Genomic DNA, 12,867 nt, shown 5'->3' on the forward strand with positions numbered 1-12,867 from the left:
TGTGTGTGTGTGTGTGTGTGTGTGTGAAAGAGAGAGAGAGAGAGAGAGAGAGAGAGAGAGAGAGAGAGAGAGAGAGAGAGAGAGAAAGAGAGCCTGCACTAGTGAGCTGCAGGGAGTGAGGAGGGAGTGGAGAGATCTAGATGGCTGTCTGGTTTAGGGAAGTAGTGGTAAGTTCCACAGTACCTCTGGCCCCTCCTCTCTCTTGTTGCAAGGTGCTGACCTACACTTGCACAAACAATATTCCTTTCTCACTTGGCTTATTTGTGGAAATAAGAAATTCTCACACTTGTTTAAAAAGAGTTGGAGCAGGAGTTAAGAAGGTGGGGGCCCAGAGGTGTGGAGGCACTTAGCTGTTGGTGGAGGGTGTGGTAACAGGGGCTTTTCTTTCTTTCCTCCTGCAACACAAAGGCCCTGCACTGGGAACACCCTGACTTGCCTTTCTGATTACCTTCAAGTGTCCAGCTTTTCAACGCTATGTGAATTATGAAATGTGTTTTAGTAGTTAAAAAATAGTTTTGTTTTCCAAATAAAAGACCCTAATCTGTTCTCTCTTCCAGGGGCACAGGAAGTTCTCATTGATCCAGGTACATCATCTATGTGCTTAGTTTCTTTTGATTATTTATTTTTTTAAGTGCTTGTTTCATGGTGGTGTGAATGAATTGTTAAAATTTCTGGATTGTGATCTTGGGAACATTCTGATTTAAGAAACTTTAAATCAGAACTGTTAAAAACCTGATTATTATTTGGTCCTTGTTTGATGGGGCACGCTATTGCTTTGTGTTGTCTGTTGAAGAAGAAAATTCTTGCCCTAGCATGGTTAAGTGAATATGTGCCTTAGTTCTCTGAGTGCACTGTGCATGCCTGTCCTGTCAGTTTTGAATTCATTTATAATAATGACTTCACTCCGATTCTGTGGCTGTGCTCCTTTCAAATGACTTCAAATTCTCTACTGCATTTCGTACATGTGTTCATAATGGGAAAAGAAATTTTGCATTTTTTACACAGGTGGGTTTTTCTTTCCCTTCTTCATACCTTCTGTAATTAACATAGCAAAAATCTATCCTGTTTCAGTGCTCAATCATTTTGTGATGAGCGCTGGTGTTTTCTGGTCTCCTCTGAAGAACAGTCAGGCAGGGCACTTGCATGGCGCAGGGTGGTTTTCCACGTTTGTCCCCCATATCACTCCATTCTGAAATGCAGGTTTGGAGACTCTGTTTTAATATTTGTATCCCCTCCTTTCTCTAGGTTGGTGGCTCAAGATTTTGTAGGGTTTGTGGAAAGTGCAGAGGAAGGACAACAAAGTGCCTTTGCTTTCAGGAGACTCAGTTGCCGCTGGGGCCTGTGTGCAGGGCCTTCCTGTTCCAGCTGAGTGTATGTGCCACTCCAGGGCTCAGTTGACCTGGGGCTGATGTTTGACCAGGAGACACTTACTGAGCCTGGACCAGCTCATTGTGCCTCATAGGAGATGTTAAATTTCCCTGTGTTACCACATTGCTTGTACAAGTGGCTCAGAGCTACTTCTAAAAGTCAGATGTTTCTTCCAATTAAAAAAAAATTAGTTGAGATAAAGAATATTTTTATAAATTTTTGCAAAGTTTCAAAATAAGTTGTGTAGAGGTGAGATTGGTTTGGGGTGCTGGGAGAGGGGTGACGGCAATCACCAGCCTCGTTATTCAGGGACATCTGGATCATGCTACTGAGGGGAAGGCTGCTGGGAAAGGACGTGGACCCTGGCTGGCACTGGCTTGCGGGTGCCTTCTGCAGCTGTCCCCACGAGAGCAGTGTGGGCCTGCCTGCCTGCCAAGGGGCAGCAAGGAAGCAGCCTCCCCCACTGCTGCAGGGCACAGCATTTTTTTTTTAATTGAACCCAGGGGTGCTCTACCACTGGGCTATAGCCCTGTCCTTTTTACTTTTTATTCTGAGACAGGCTGGCCTTGAACTTGTGATCCTTTTGTCTCAGTCTTCCCACTTGCTGGGATTAGAGGAGTATGCCACTGTGCCCAGTTTGTGAGGTCTTTGGGTGGAGACTGACGCATCCGATGAGAGCTGGCTGTCTTCTCAACCTCCCTTCTCTGCTGCTCCAACCCTTGAAGATGTGCTAGCAGCAGGGGTACTTGTGGGGGGTCGCTCTGCAGCTCTCAGGAGGCTCTGCACTAAGAGCTAATGCTCCCTCAGGGGTGATAGGATTGCTTCGCCCTGCAGAAAGCCCATCCACATGCAGCCATTCCATTGCAAAATATCCCACTTTTATTTATTTATTTTAAGTTTTTATTTGGTCTAATTAGTTTTACATGACAATAGAATGCATTTTGACACTTCATACATAGATGGAGTATAACTTCTCATTCTTCTGGTTGTACATGATGTAGAGTTAGACAGGTTGTGTAAATCACATATGCATGTAGGGTAAATAATGTCTGGTTCATTCTACTATCATTCCTACCCCAGACCCCTCTCTTTCCTTCATTCCCCTCTGTCTAGTCCATAGTACCTCTATTCTTCCCAAGCCACCCAGCTCCATTTTATTCATTTTTGAGTTTTTTTTAAAATATTTTTTTAGTTGTTGATGGACTTTATTGTCTTTATTTTTATGTGGTGCTGAGAATCGAACCCAGTGCCTCATGCATGCTAGGTGAGCACGCTACCATTGAGCCACAATCCCAGCCCCTCTAATTTTTGAGTTTTAAATGAAGATAGTATTTGTTTCCCCACAACTGTTTACAAAACCCCAAGAAAAGCTGGGCAGTCGAGGGTGCGTGCTGTGCTGCTTACTTGAGGGTGACCTGTGTCCTCCGACCTGCACCCTGCGGGTTCTTGGCCTGCACTCCAGGCGGTGCTTCTCTTCTCACTGCTCTGTTCCTCCTGAACGCTGCACATTCAGCATGCCCTCGCTCAGGGATGCAGGGACGCTTCTGACGCTCCCTGGCTCCCTGGCTTGCACTTGCGATTCCACTCCGTGGCGAGGGTTGTTTCTTCCTGTGTGTTTGTCGAGTGAGAGCACTGCTCTCAGCTGCTTTGTTTTTAAAAGAACTTGAATGTAACTCCCCTGTTGAAAGTGTACGGTTGAGTGGGTTTCCGGTACTCATCAATGTTGTGTGGCTGTAAGTATAGCCACTTTTAGGACATCACACCAACAAGCCACCCCTGCACCAATCACTGTTGCTTCCTGTTCCCTCCACCCTCCTCCAGCTTGACTAGTAATTTACTTTCTTCTCTTCTATGATTTGCCCGATCTGCACGTTTCACATGAATGGGAACATATGACACATGGCCTTTTGTGACAGCCTTTTTTTTTGTATTAGGGGTTGAACCCAGAGGTGCTCTACCTCTGAACTACACCCCAGCTCTTGTTATTTTTTGTATTTTGAGGCAGGTTCTTTTAAGTTGCTTGCTGGCCTTGAACTTGTGACTCTTGGCCTGCTCCCGGGTGGCTGGGCCTCGTGGCCCTGTCTGTGCTGTCTCTTCTTCCTCCTCGTGCTCTTCTGCTCATTCTTTCTCTCAGTTGGATGTTGGTGTTGCTCCCACCTGTGGGTGCTGGGAAGGACAGTACTGGGAATACTCCGGTGCAGGTTTCCGGGTGACCTGTGTTTGAAGCTCTCATGTGCATGTGGCAGAAGAGTTGCCAGGTCATGTGTCGTTCAATGTTGAAAAGCCGCCACACTCTTTTCCTAAGTGGCCCCACCACTTTGCCTTCCCCCAGGGCGTGCAGGAGTTTCTTCCTCTCTGTCCTCACTGGCATCTGTTAGTCTCAGCCGTCCTAGCGGGTGTGAAGTGGTGCCTCACTGTAGTTGTGGTTTGTATTTCCTATAATGCTGGTGAGCATCCTTTCCTGCGTTGATTAGTTATTGGTATATTCCCTTTGGAAAAATGTCTATTTGGGTCCCTTGTCCCTTATTTTTAAAATTGGGCTTTTTTTTTTTTTTTTTTTTTTTTTTTTTTACTGTTAACTTGTAACAGTTGTTTTCATATTGTAGATGGGAGTCACTTACCAGCTGTGGAATTGGTAGAACCTGGTGGTCCAACAGCATCCTCAGACAGCAGTGTTCGTGAGCCTGCATCTGCAAGCCAAGTCTTGACACAGCCCTGTTGTGGCGGTTGTGCGTTTCACAAGGGGAATGTTAGGTCTAGCTGACCCAGAAGCACCTGCAGTCTGGTAGGCTTGAGGAGCTCCACCAGCCCCCCAAGGCATTTTCACTGTGGCAGAACTGTCCTAGACACGTTATGGTTAATGGCAGAGTAGACTCGTTAACTAGATTTGAGAGAGACGTGTAATACTGGTTGCTTGTCTTAATTAAAATATTCTGCTTTCGTTAAAGTAATTAGTACCCATGAGTAAACAAAAATTAAGTTTGCATTTGTATGGGACATAGGGGCAAACTTTGTATTATATTTTCTGTTTTTCAGAGCGTGTTATAGCTTTTCAACAAGGTTCTAACTTTAGAATTCTATTTAAACATCGCTCCCAGCTCTAATGTTGTTTGACCGAGTTTGTCCTGTCTTATGCACAGATTTCCACTTTCTTGTAGGTAAAGATTCTCCTTTCATTATATTGGGTTAGTGTTAAGAGTTATAGGGCTTCTAGGCCTTTTTTGTCCCTATATTTGAAGTTGGCTGTCAAATGGGATATTACCTGTATTTCTTTGGTTTTCATTATGCAGTTAGAATTTTTGAAAGTGAATTTGTTTTAATATGTTACATATGCTTCCCAAGGAACTCTATGTTCTTGAGTTTTTAACATATAAAAAGCTTAAATGCGCTCTTGTTTGTAAGTTTTTTCCCACTGGGTATTTGTTTACTCTTTATTCTTAAAATTTTTTTCTTTTTAAGGAATAAGTGTGCATGTTTTAAAAAATGATAATTTTCTCCCTTATTACATAGATCATGTTCATTGTAGAAAATTTAGGAAGTAAGGGTAAAGTAGGTAAATTGTAAGGTTACTCCTCCCTTACCCCAGATAAGACATGTAAATTTTATAATCTGGAGGTGAAGCCCTCCAAATTTCTTCTTTTCTTTTGAGATGTTTTTGATTATTCCACATCCCTTGAATGTTCGTCTGAATTTTAGGATCAGATAGTCAGTTTCTACAAAGATTCTAGCTTCGATTTTGGTAGGGATTTTATTGAGTCTGTGCGTCAGTTTGGGGAGTATTGCCCTCTTAAGAATATTTTTTCCTCCAGACCTTGGGCACGGGGTGGCTTTCCATTATCTTTGTCAGCATCCTTCTTGTGTGGTTACCCCTGGGAGTTAGCCCTTCGAGGGTAAGTACTTATCACTGAGCTGGATCCTCAATCCTATCCTTAATTTTTTTCAGCAGTGGCTGGGGTTTTCAGAGTATCCCATCATATTTTTTTTGTTTTTAAATTTATTTATTTATTTTTTGGTACTGAGGATTGGACCCAGGCCGCTTTACCATTGAGCCACATCCTCAGCCCATTTTACTTTCTGTTTGGAGACGAGGTCTTGCTAAGTTACCAAGGGTCAAACTCAGTTGCTGAGGCTGGCCTTGAACTTGAGATCCTCTTATCTCAGCTGCCCAAGCACCAGGTTTATGCATAAGAAGTTTCATCTTTTTCGTGTTATTGTGAATGGGATTGTCGTCTTTCTTGCATTTTCAGTTGATTCATTGTGAGCACATGTGAGCACAGATATCTTTGGACCTTGCTGGACTGACTTGTGAGCTCTGGGGGTTTCCTACTGGATCCCTTGGGGTTTTCTCTATGTAAGAATGTGTGTCACCTGAAGATAGAGGAAGTCTGCTTCTTCTTTCCCACTGGGAGGCTGGTCTTACTCCTGATCTTACAGGGAAACATTGGGTCTTTCACCACCATGTGCGATGAGCTGTGGGTGTTCACAGGTGCCTTCCTCGGGCTGAGGACACCTTCTGTTCCTGTGTGCGGAGCGTTTTTGTCATGGGGGTATTGGATTTGTCCGTGCTCTTGCTGTCTCTTGAGATGGTCCTGTTTTTGTTTCTCCTTTATTCAACTCACATCTGTGTTGCATTAGTTAATTTTCAGATGCTAAGCCAACCTTACGTTTCTGAAACCAATCTCTCTTGATTATGTTGCACAATCCTTTTATATCTTGCTGGATTCAGTCCACTAATATTTTTTGAGGAATTTTACATCTGTATTTGTGAGAGAGAATTGTCAGTAGTTCTTTGTTGCTCTGGTGCTTTTTTCTGGTTTTGTTATCAGAGCAGTGTTGGCTCCATAGAATGAGTTGGTTAGAATTCCTCTTCGATTTTTTAGAATTGTGTGAAGAATTGGTATTTGTCTTTAAGTGTTTGGTAGAATTCCACATTGAAATTATTTGTACCCAGGTGAAATTTTTGATTATTGATTCAATATCTTTATTGAAATTGTGTATTCTAATTTTCTTCTTCTTCTTCAGTTGGTTTTGGTAGTTTGTGTCTTTCCCAGAGTCTCATCTAGATTACACAGTGTGATCTAGGTGATTATTGTGGGTGAGTGTTCCTAGTGCTCCTGGGTCTTCCCATCCAGCTCTGTGAGGCTGTGCTAGTGTTTGCTCTCTCAGCCCTGGTTTTAGTGATTACAGTCTGCCGCTCTCCTTCCTTCCTTCCTTCCTTCCTTCCTTCCTTCCTTCCTTCCTTCCTTCCTTCCTTCCTTCCTTCCTTCCTTCCTTCCTTCCTTTGGCTATTTATCAATTTTGTTGATTGCCTTAAAAAAACAAACTTTGTGATTTTGTTGATTTGATTTTTCTGTTATTTTTTTAATATTTATTTTAATAAATATTCTTTATTTTATTTATTTATTTTTATGTGGTGCTGAGGCTCGAACCCAGGGCCTCCTACATGCTAGGTGAGTGCTCCATAGCTGAGCCACAATCCCAGCCCCTTTTCTGTTATTTTTGGATTTCATTTATTTCTTCTCTCATCTTTTCTACTTCTTCTCTTTTGCTTGCTTTGAATTTAGTTGTCTTCTTTTTCTAGTTTCTTAAAGTATTGGCTCAAGATCTTCCTTTCTTTTTCTTTTAAGTTAAATTTAAGCTGTTTTTTTGCAGTTTTGAAACGGGAATGGACCCAAGGACTCACCCATATTATGCTAGGCAAGCACTCTACCCCTAACCTGCACTCCCAGCCCTTTTTATTTTATTCTAAGACAGGGTCTCACTGAGTTGTCCAAGCTGGTTTTGACCTTGCCATCCTCTTGTCTCAGCCTCTCTAATAGCTGGGGTTATAGGTGTGCTCCATTGTGTCTCTGATGGTGACTTTTTTTTTTGGGTGGTACTGGAGATTGAACCCAGGGGTTCTCTGCCACTGAGTTATACCCCCAGCCCGTTTCATTTATTTGAGACAGGATCTGTCTTGAACTTGGAATCCTCCTGCCTCAGAATCTTGAGTGGCTAGGACAACACACAGGTAGGCTGACTTTTTGAAACCAATGTGCCCTGCTCTGGTAGCATGGTCCACTGTCCTGCCCAGTGTCTGGAACATGGAAGGTGTTAGGAGTGAAGCACTCAGTCATTCTGAGCTGTGATCTTAGTTTGTAACTGGTCTTCTGCACATTCATTTCATTTATATTCCCAATTTTACATATTTAGTGCTTCAATTGCTATTGAAATACATTCTATTTTAATAGAATTATTTTATAATTTATTGAATTTATCAGAATTCTCATTTTAAATTGTTGATTTCTTTTTCTTTTGGCACTGGAGATTGAACTCAAGGGCTCTCAACCACTGAGCTGATCCCCAGCCCTATTTTGTATTTTATTTAGACACAGGGCTCACTGAGTTGCTTAGTGTCTCACTAAATTGCTGAGGTTGGCTTTGAACTCTCGATCCTCCTGCTTCAGACTTCTAAGCTGTGAGGATTATAGATGTGTACCACTGTGCCTGGATTAATTGTTGATTTTGAAACAATTTAAAGCCCAGGTCTTACAAAACAGTTTAAAGTACCCAGTATTTGGTGTACTCATGAAGACCCAGCTGTTAGCTTAGTCTTGGCTTTATGATCTGAGCTCTGTGTGTCATGTGCATTTTTTTTTGAGCTATTTGAGTGAGCTATAGGTTTGATGCTTTCCCCAATGCATCGGGTGTGTTTCCAGGGACAGTGTCATCACAGAAGTGGTGTGGTGGTTACAGACAGGGAATTTAACCTTCATGTGATACCTTTCTGTGCAGCGCAGGTCCATTTAAAAAAACATTTTGTTGGTGTATTATAATTATACATAGTAGCAGGATTCACTGGGCCACGTTTGTACATGCATGCAGCATGATTTGGTCAGTCTCCTTCCGCAGTACCTCTGCATGAAGCTGGAATTTAGGGACTGTTGGTGGCTCCTTCTGCCACTGTGTGAGGATGCTGTGTGCAGCATTGTGGGTGGACCTTCTCGATTGGTTCTGTGATGCTCCCTATCAGTGCTTACCCTATTTATTTGAAATGTAGTTGTTTCTGTTTGTATTCCATCAATAGGTTCCCTCACCTTTATTGATTTATTTTTAGTCTAAAAAACATCATAATGGTTAAAAAAGTCAAAAACTATATGAAAAATTATATCTCGAGATGTGTCACTTCCCGTCTCATTTGGCACCTGGTTTTTACTTAACCCAGGTGGCTTTTCTCTTGTGTTCCTTGGTTTTCCTCCTCTTTCTTTTTGGAAAAAACCAAAGATTTAAATATTTTTATTTCTCTTTCTTTTGCAAAGTGTAGGATGCTACACTTTTATTGGGATGGTGGTGCTGGGGGTGGGGTGCAGGGGGTGGGGCCCAGGCCTCCTGTGTGCTTGGTAAGTGCTTTGCCACTGGACTTCACCCTTAAGGCGGGCGTGTGTGTGTGTGTGTGTGTGTGTGTGTGTGTGTTGCTGGGGATTGAACCCAGGACCTTGTGCGTGGTAGGCAAGCACTCTGCCAACTGAGCCATATCCCTCACCCTCAGCTCAGCTCATTTTAAAAATATTCTATTGAATTTATGCTGATTTTTCTCTCAGCTTTTATGACCTTTTCATGTTTCAGGGATATGCACTTTGTGATGTATGTTGTGAATATTTTCTCAGATGCTCATTTATGTATTGCTTTGTTTGTGGTATTTTGCTGTATGATTAGTAGGTTAAATATACATATATATACACACATACGTATATATATATATACACATATGTGTATACACACACACATACATATATATATATATTTATTTATTATTATTTTTTGCTGCATTTGAGTCCCAATGGCCTTTCAACTATACCCAGGTTCTAAAGGAATTTGTCATGGATTTTGAGCCTCTTTAGGTTTTCTGTTTCCCCGTAGATCCCGGACCCATTTGCAGTTTGTTTTGGTGTTTGGTGGAGGGGAGGGTCTTCTTTCCCCGTCAGAGGTGGCTGTCTAGGTGTCCCAGCACCCCAGGGAGAAGGCCCCCCTCAAGCCCTGTTACCTCAGGGCTGTGTCTCGCTGCTGCAGGCAGTGTCTCTTGGCTAGTTCAACTTCTAGGCTCATGGAATCACTGTCTTGTGTTGGTGGCAGTTGGGAGGCATGGCTTTGAAGCCTTATTGACCCCAGCGTGGTAGCTGCTACAGGAATTATTGCCAGCTAAGGACTGCTCCCGTCTCAGCTCCTCTCTATCTCGATGGTTTTGCCTCTCTCTCCAGTCACTGGTCTCTGTTTACTACTCCCTCTTTTTCTTGCTTTTTTCTGTGTTTCTGAGTTCCTATTTTGTGCCTTATAAACACTCTTGCATGAAGTATGAGCTTACGACTACTTAGCCAGTGATGGCAGGGTTGCAGTGGAGAGTGGGCATGCTGCTGTCTCAGCCTGCCCGAGCACGGGTTCCCTGCAGCAGTGCAGGGCTATTGGTCTGGAAGGCACTGTTTCCCTGGCCCACGGGAATGTCCCATGGGGCCGTCAGGACTGTGGCTGTGAGGAAAGAGCAAGTCTACTGGACTCTAGGATTTTTAGAGCTTGTTATTTTTTTATTTTAATTTTATTTTTTTAATATTTTATTTACATTTTAGTTTTCGGCAGACACAACATCTTTGTTTGTATGTGGTGCTGAGGATCGAACCCGGGCCGCACCCATGCCAGGGGAGCATGCTACCGCTTGAGCCACATCCCCAGCCCCTTGTTATTCTTTTATTGAGTGAAATTAAATCAGTCTGATGCAGTACGTGCTCCCTAGTGCTCTGCTCTGCCTGCCTGCCCACAGATGGCACTGTTGTTGACGTCTGCTCCAGCCTTGGGTTTGGAGTTATTCAGAGAGCCCTCGGTGTTGACGTCCTTTCTCCAAAGATGGAGCAGCATCTGGGAGCCTCTCCGGTGCTTTGATCCTGTGCTGCATGATGGAGGAAATGAGGTCCCATGTGAGAAGCAAATAGCCTACTTCATTCTTACCCCCCATAGTTCCCCTTTCCTTTCTCTAGGGGAAAAAGAATGACAATAATACAAAGGTAATTTGTTAGCACTGATAAGACAAATTAAGACACCTTGTCGTTTATTAAATCCTAATTTGTGCCAGAATTGAATGTATTATAAGCCTAGGGAACACGCAGAGCAGTGAACATAGCGTGATGGTTACAACCCCCCAGGCTGGTCCCCGGAGCTCCTAGCAAGAACACTGTCCCTTGGGGACCTGCCCCTGCCCTGTACAAGTGGGGCTCCTTTTGAGCTCCTCTCTCTTGGGGCTGGCCACAGGAGGGCAGTCCTCGGAGCAGGAGTGCAGGGTGCTACTTTGTGGTAGTTCGATGACCACCCTGTGTGAACTTTGCTCCCTGAGCTCTGTGGCACACAGACTGGGTCACAGGCTCTTGCTGATCTGAATGTATTATTTGAAAAGAACATATTTTAGATATTTTTCTAAGTAAGGCCTTTTTTGTTATTATTTATAATTCTTTCCTCTTATTTCTTGCTGTGATTTTTACAAAATTGATAAGAAACAAAACTGCAAGCCACCTGCCTTTCTGAGGTTTTGGTTAGAGTTCTTTGTCTTGTGGCTAGGAGAGAATTTTGCATGTGGAATTTTCTTTATTCTTGGTTTGTGTTTTCTCTATTTGTTGTTCTGTCACCCATTCATCTTTCCACTTATCTATTCATTCTCTTTTCTGTCTTGTTCCAACAAGTATTTGAGGCAGTTTACAGAATTAGAGAGTGAAGACATACAGGTGAGGAAGTTGGATGCAGATTAGAAACCAGGGTGAGCAACGAGCTCACGGAGCTGGGAGCAGTGTGAGTAGCACACCCTGGTTGTGCACAGCTGCAGACAGTAGTGAACTCGTCCTCAGCCTAGGAAGGAACGGGGTGGGGTGCAAGGGGGTGCAAGTGTCCAGGGGGGTGTTGAGAGAAGCCCAGCATTTCCTGCTACTAGACCTTAGGAGTGTTCTGTGAAACCAAAGAACATTTCATCCTTTTCTCCTGCTAGACTTCTCTGTGTAGTTGGTTGTGTTTAAAATGGCGGTTTCTCCAAAACTCTTCCCTGTGGGGGCTTGATGGCTAGGAATTAGGTGGTTCTGTTTATTGACTGGCTTTGGTCAGAAATAGAAAATGACAGCCATGGAAAGGAGGGTAGTGGTTTAAGGTTATTTTTTTTAATGCTGTGTAGTTCAGAAAATTGTTTCCTATGGTTTGTTTCCTTTGAGGATGCAGTGTGGGCCCTCGCCAGCAAGAAGAGCTTCCAGCTGAGAGAGGGCCGAGACTTCACCCATGGTTTTTATGAACTTGTCACTTTTATGCCATGCATTTCATACTCTTTAATACAAAGTTCCAACAGGGAGGAAGACTTATCCGGAGTTAACTTTTAATCTAGTGCTTTGGGGGTAAGACTTGGAGGAAGAAGTTGGTCTGTGAAGACTTTAAACGCTGTTTCCTTGTTCAGAGTTCAGTAGGACGTGTTTAGGTTTTACCTTATTCATGCTTTTCTTTAAACTAACAAAAAAGTGACACTTAAAAAGCAAAAGATTATTGTGTGTTTCCTGCACTTGCAGGTGCCCTCACGACCAACGGCATAAACCCTGACACCAGCACTGAAATCGGGCGTGCCAAGAACTGCCTCAGCCCCGAGGACATCATCGACAAGTACAAGGAGGCCATTTCCTACTATAGCAAGGTGACTTTTCCACTGAATGTTTTGCATGTTGCGTTGTTTCAGTCAGGAGTTCGTGGTGTGGTGAGGGTGCACATGTTGTTCTCAAGTGCGTGATACTGTGCGTCTAAAGTAGGTTTTGTTTTAACACAGTATGTGTTTAATGAAGTATGTTTGGAAAAAGGGGAAAGAGGCTGTTGTCACCTCAGTAGTCAATGACCATTATGAACATTCAGTTACCTGTCTTCTGTCTTCTTTGTCATTGTGCACTATTCATGTCGTGGAGGGGCTGCACTTACTGTCCTGTTTGCTGTGTGCTACAGTGTGTTTTTCATTCGGTATGTTGTGCATTTTTCTGCGCTATCCAGTCTTCCATGGTGTGATTTCTCATCTTCTGTGGCATTCCATTTTCCAATGCAACATTCTTTTACTTTGGACATAATTTTTTTCTTTTCTTTGTGTGCTAGGGATTGAGGCCAGGCCTTGCATGTGCTCTATCACTGGGCTACACCCCTCGCCTGAAGAAAGTTTTAAATTCCAGGTGTCATTACTGAAATACTGAAAAGGGCCACTTAGGCGCGGGGAAGTCCCCAGGCCCCTGCCCTCTGCCCTGTTCCCAGGGTGGCGCTGTGAGACTGCACGTTGCACTTACAGGCGTGCTGCCGCTGGCTTCGCCCACTCGCAGTGCTTCAGTCGTGCTGTGCTCCTCCTCAGACCTCGGGGCTTTTGGGAGCACTGTGGGGACAGTGTGTGTGGTCATCCGTCCCCCGGCAGCTTGGTGCAGGGCTGTCACAGACTGTGCCTAGAGAGAGGGGAGACGCCCACTCTCAGCAGCTCTC

General features: G+C 43.7%; 1 protein-coding gene across 4 annotated transcripts in view; it reads left to right on the plus strand.

The window, feature by feature from the left end:
• Positions 1-12,867, plus strand: part of Trappc9 (trafficking protein particle complex subunit 9) — a 496,909-nt gene that overhangs the window by 21,980 nt on the left and 462,062 nt on the right. For 3 of the 4 annotated variants that reach the window (XM_078016653.1, XM_078016651.1, XM_078016650.1), the window contains 2 exons: positions 558-584; positions 11,931-12,052. In XM_078016653.1, the coding sequence (XP_077872779.1) occupies positions 558-584; positions 11,931-12,052 (149 nt within the window). The remainder of the gene's footprint in view (positions 1-557; positions 585-11,930; positions 12,053-12,867) is intronic. The other variant, XM_078016652.1, reaches the window with a different exon arrangement.

The sequence above is a fragment of the Ictidomys tridecemlineatus genome, chromosome 7 (genome assembly GCF_052094955.1).
Source record: "Ictidomys tridecemlineatus isolate mIctTri1 chromosome 7, mIctTri1.hap1, whole genome shotgun sequence".
Taxonomy (NCBI): domain Eukaryota; kingdom Metazoa; phylum Chordata; class Mammalia; order Rodentia; family Sciuridae; genus Ictidomys; species Ictidomys tridecemlineatus.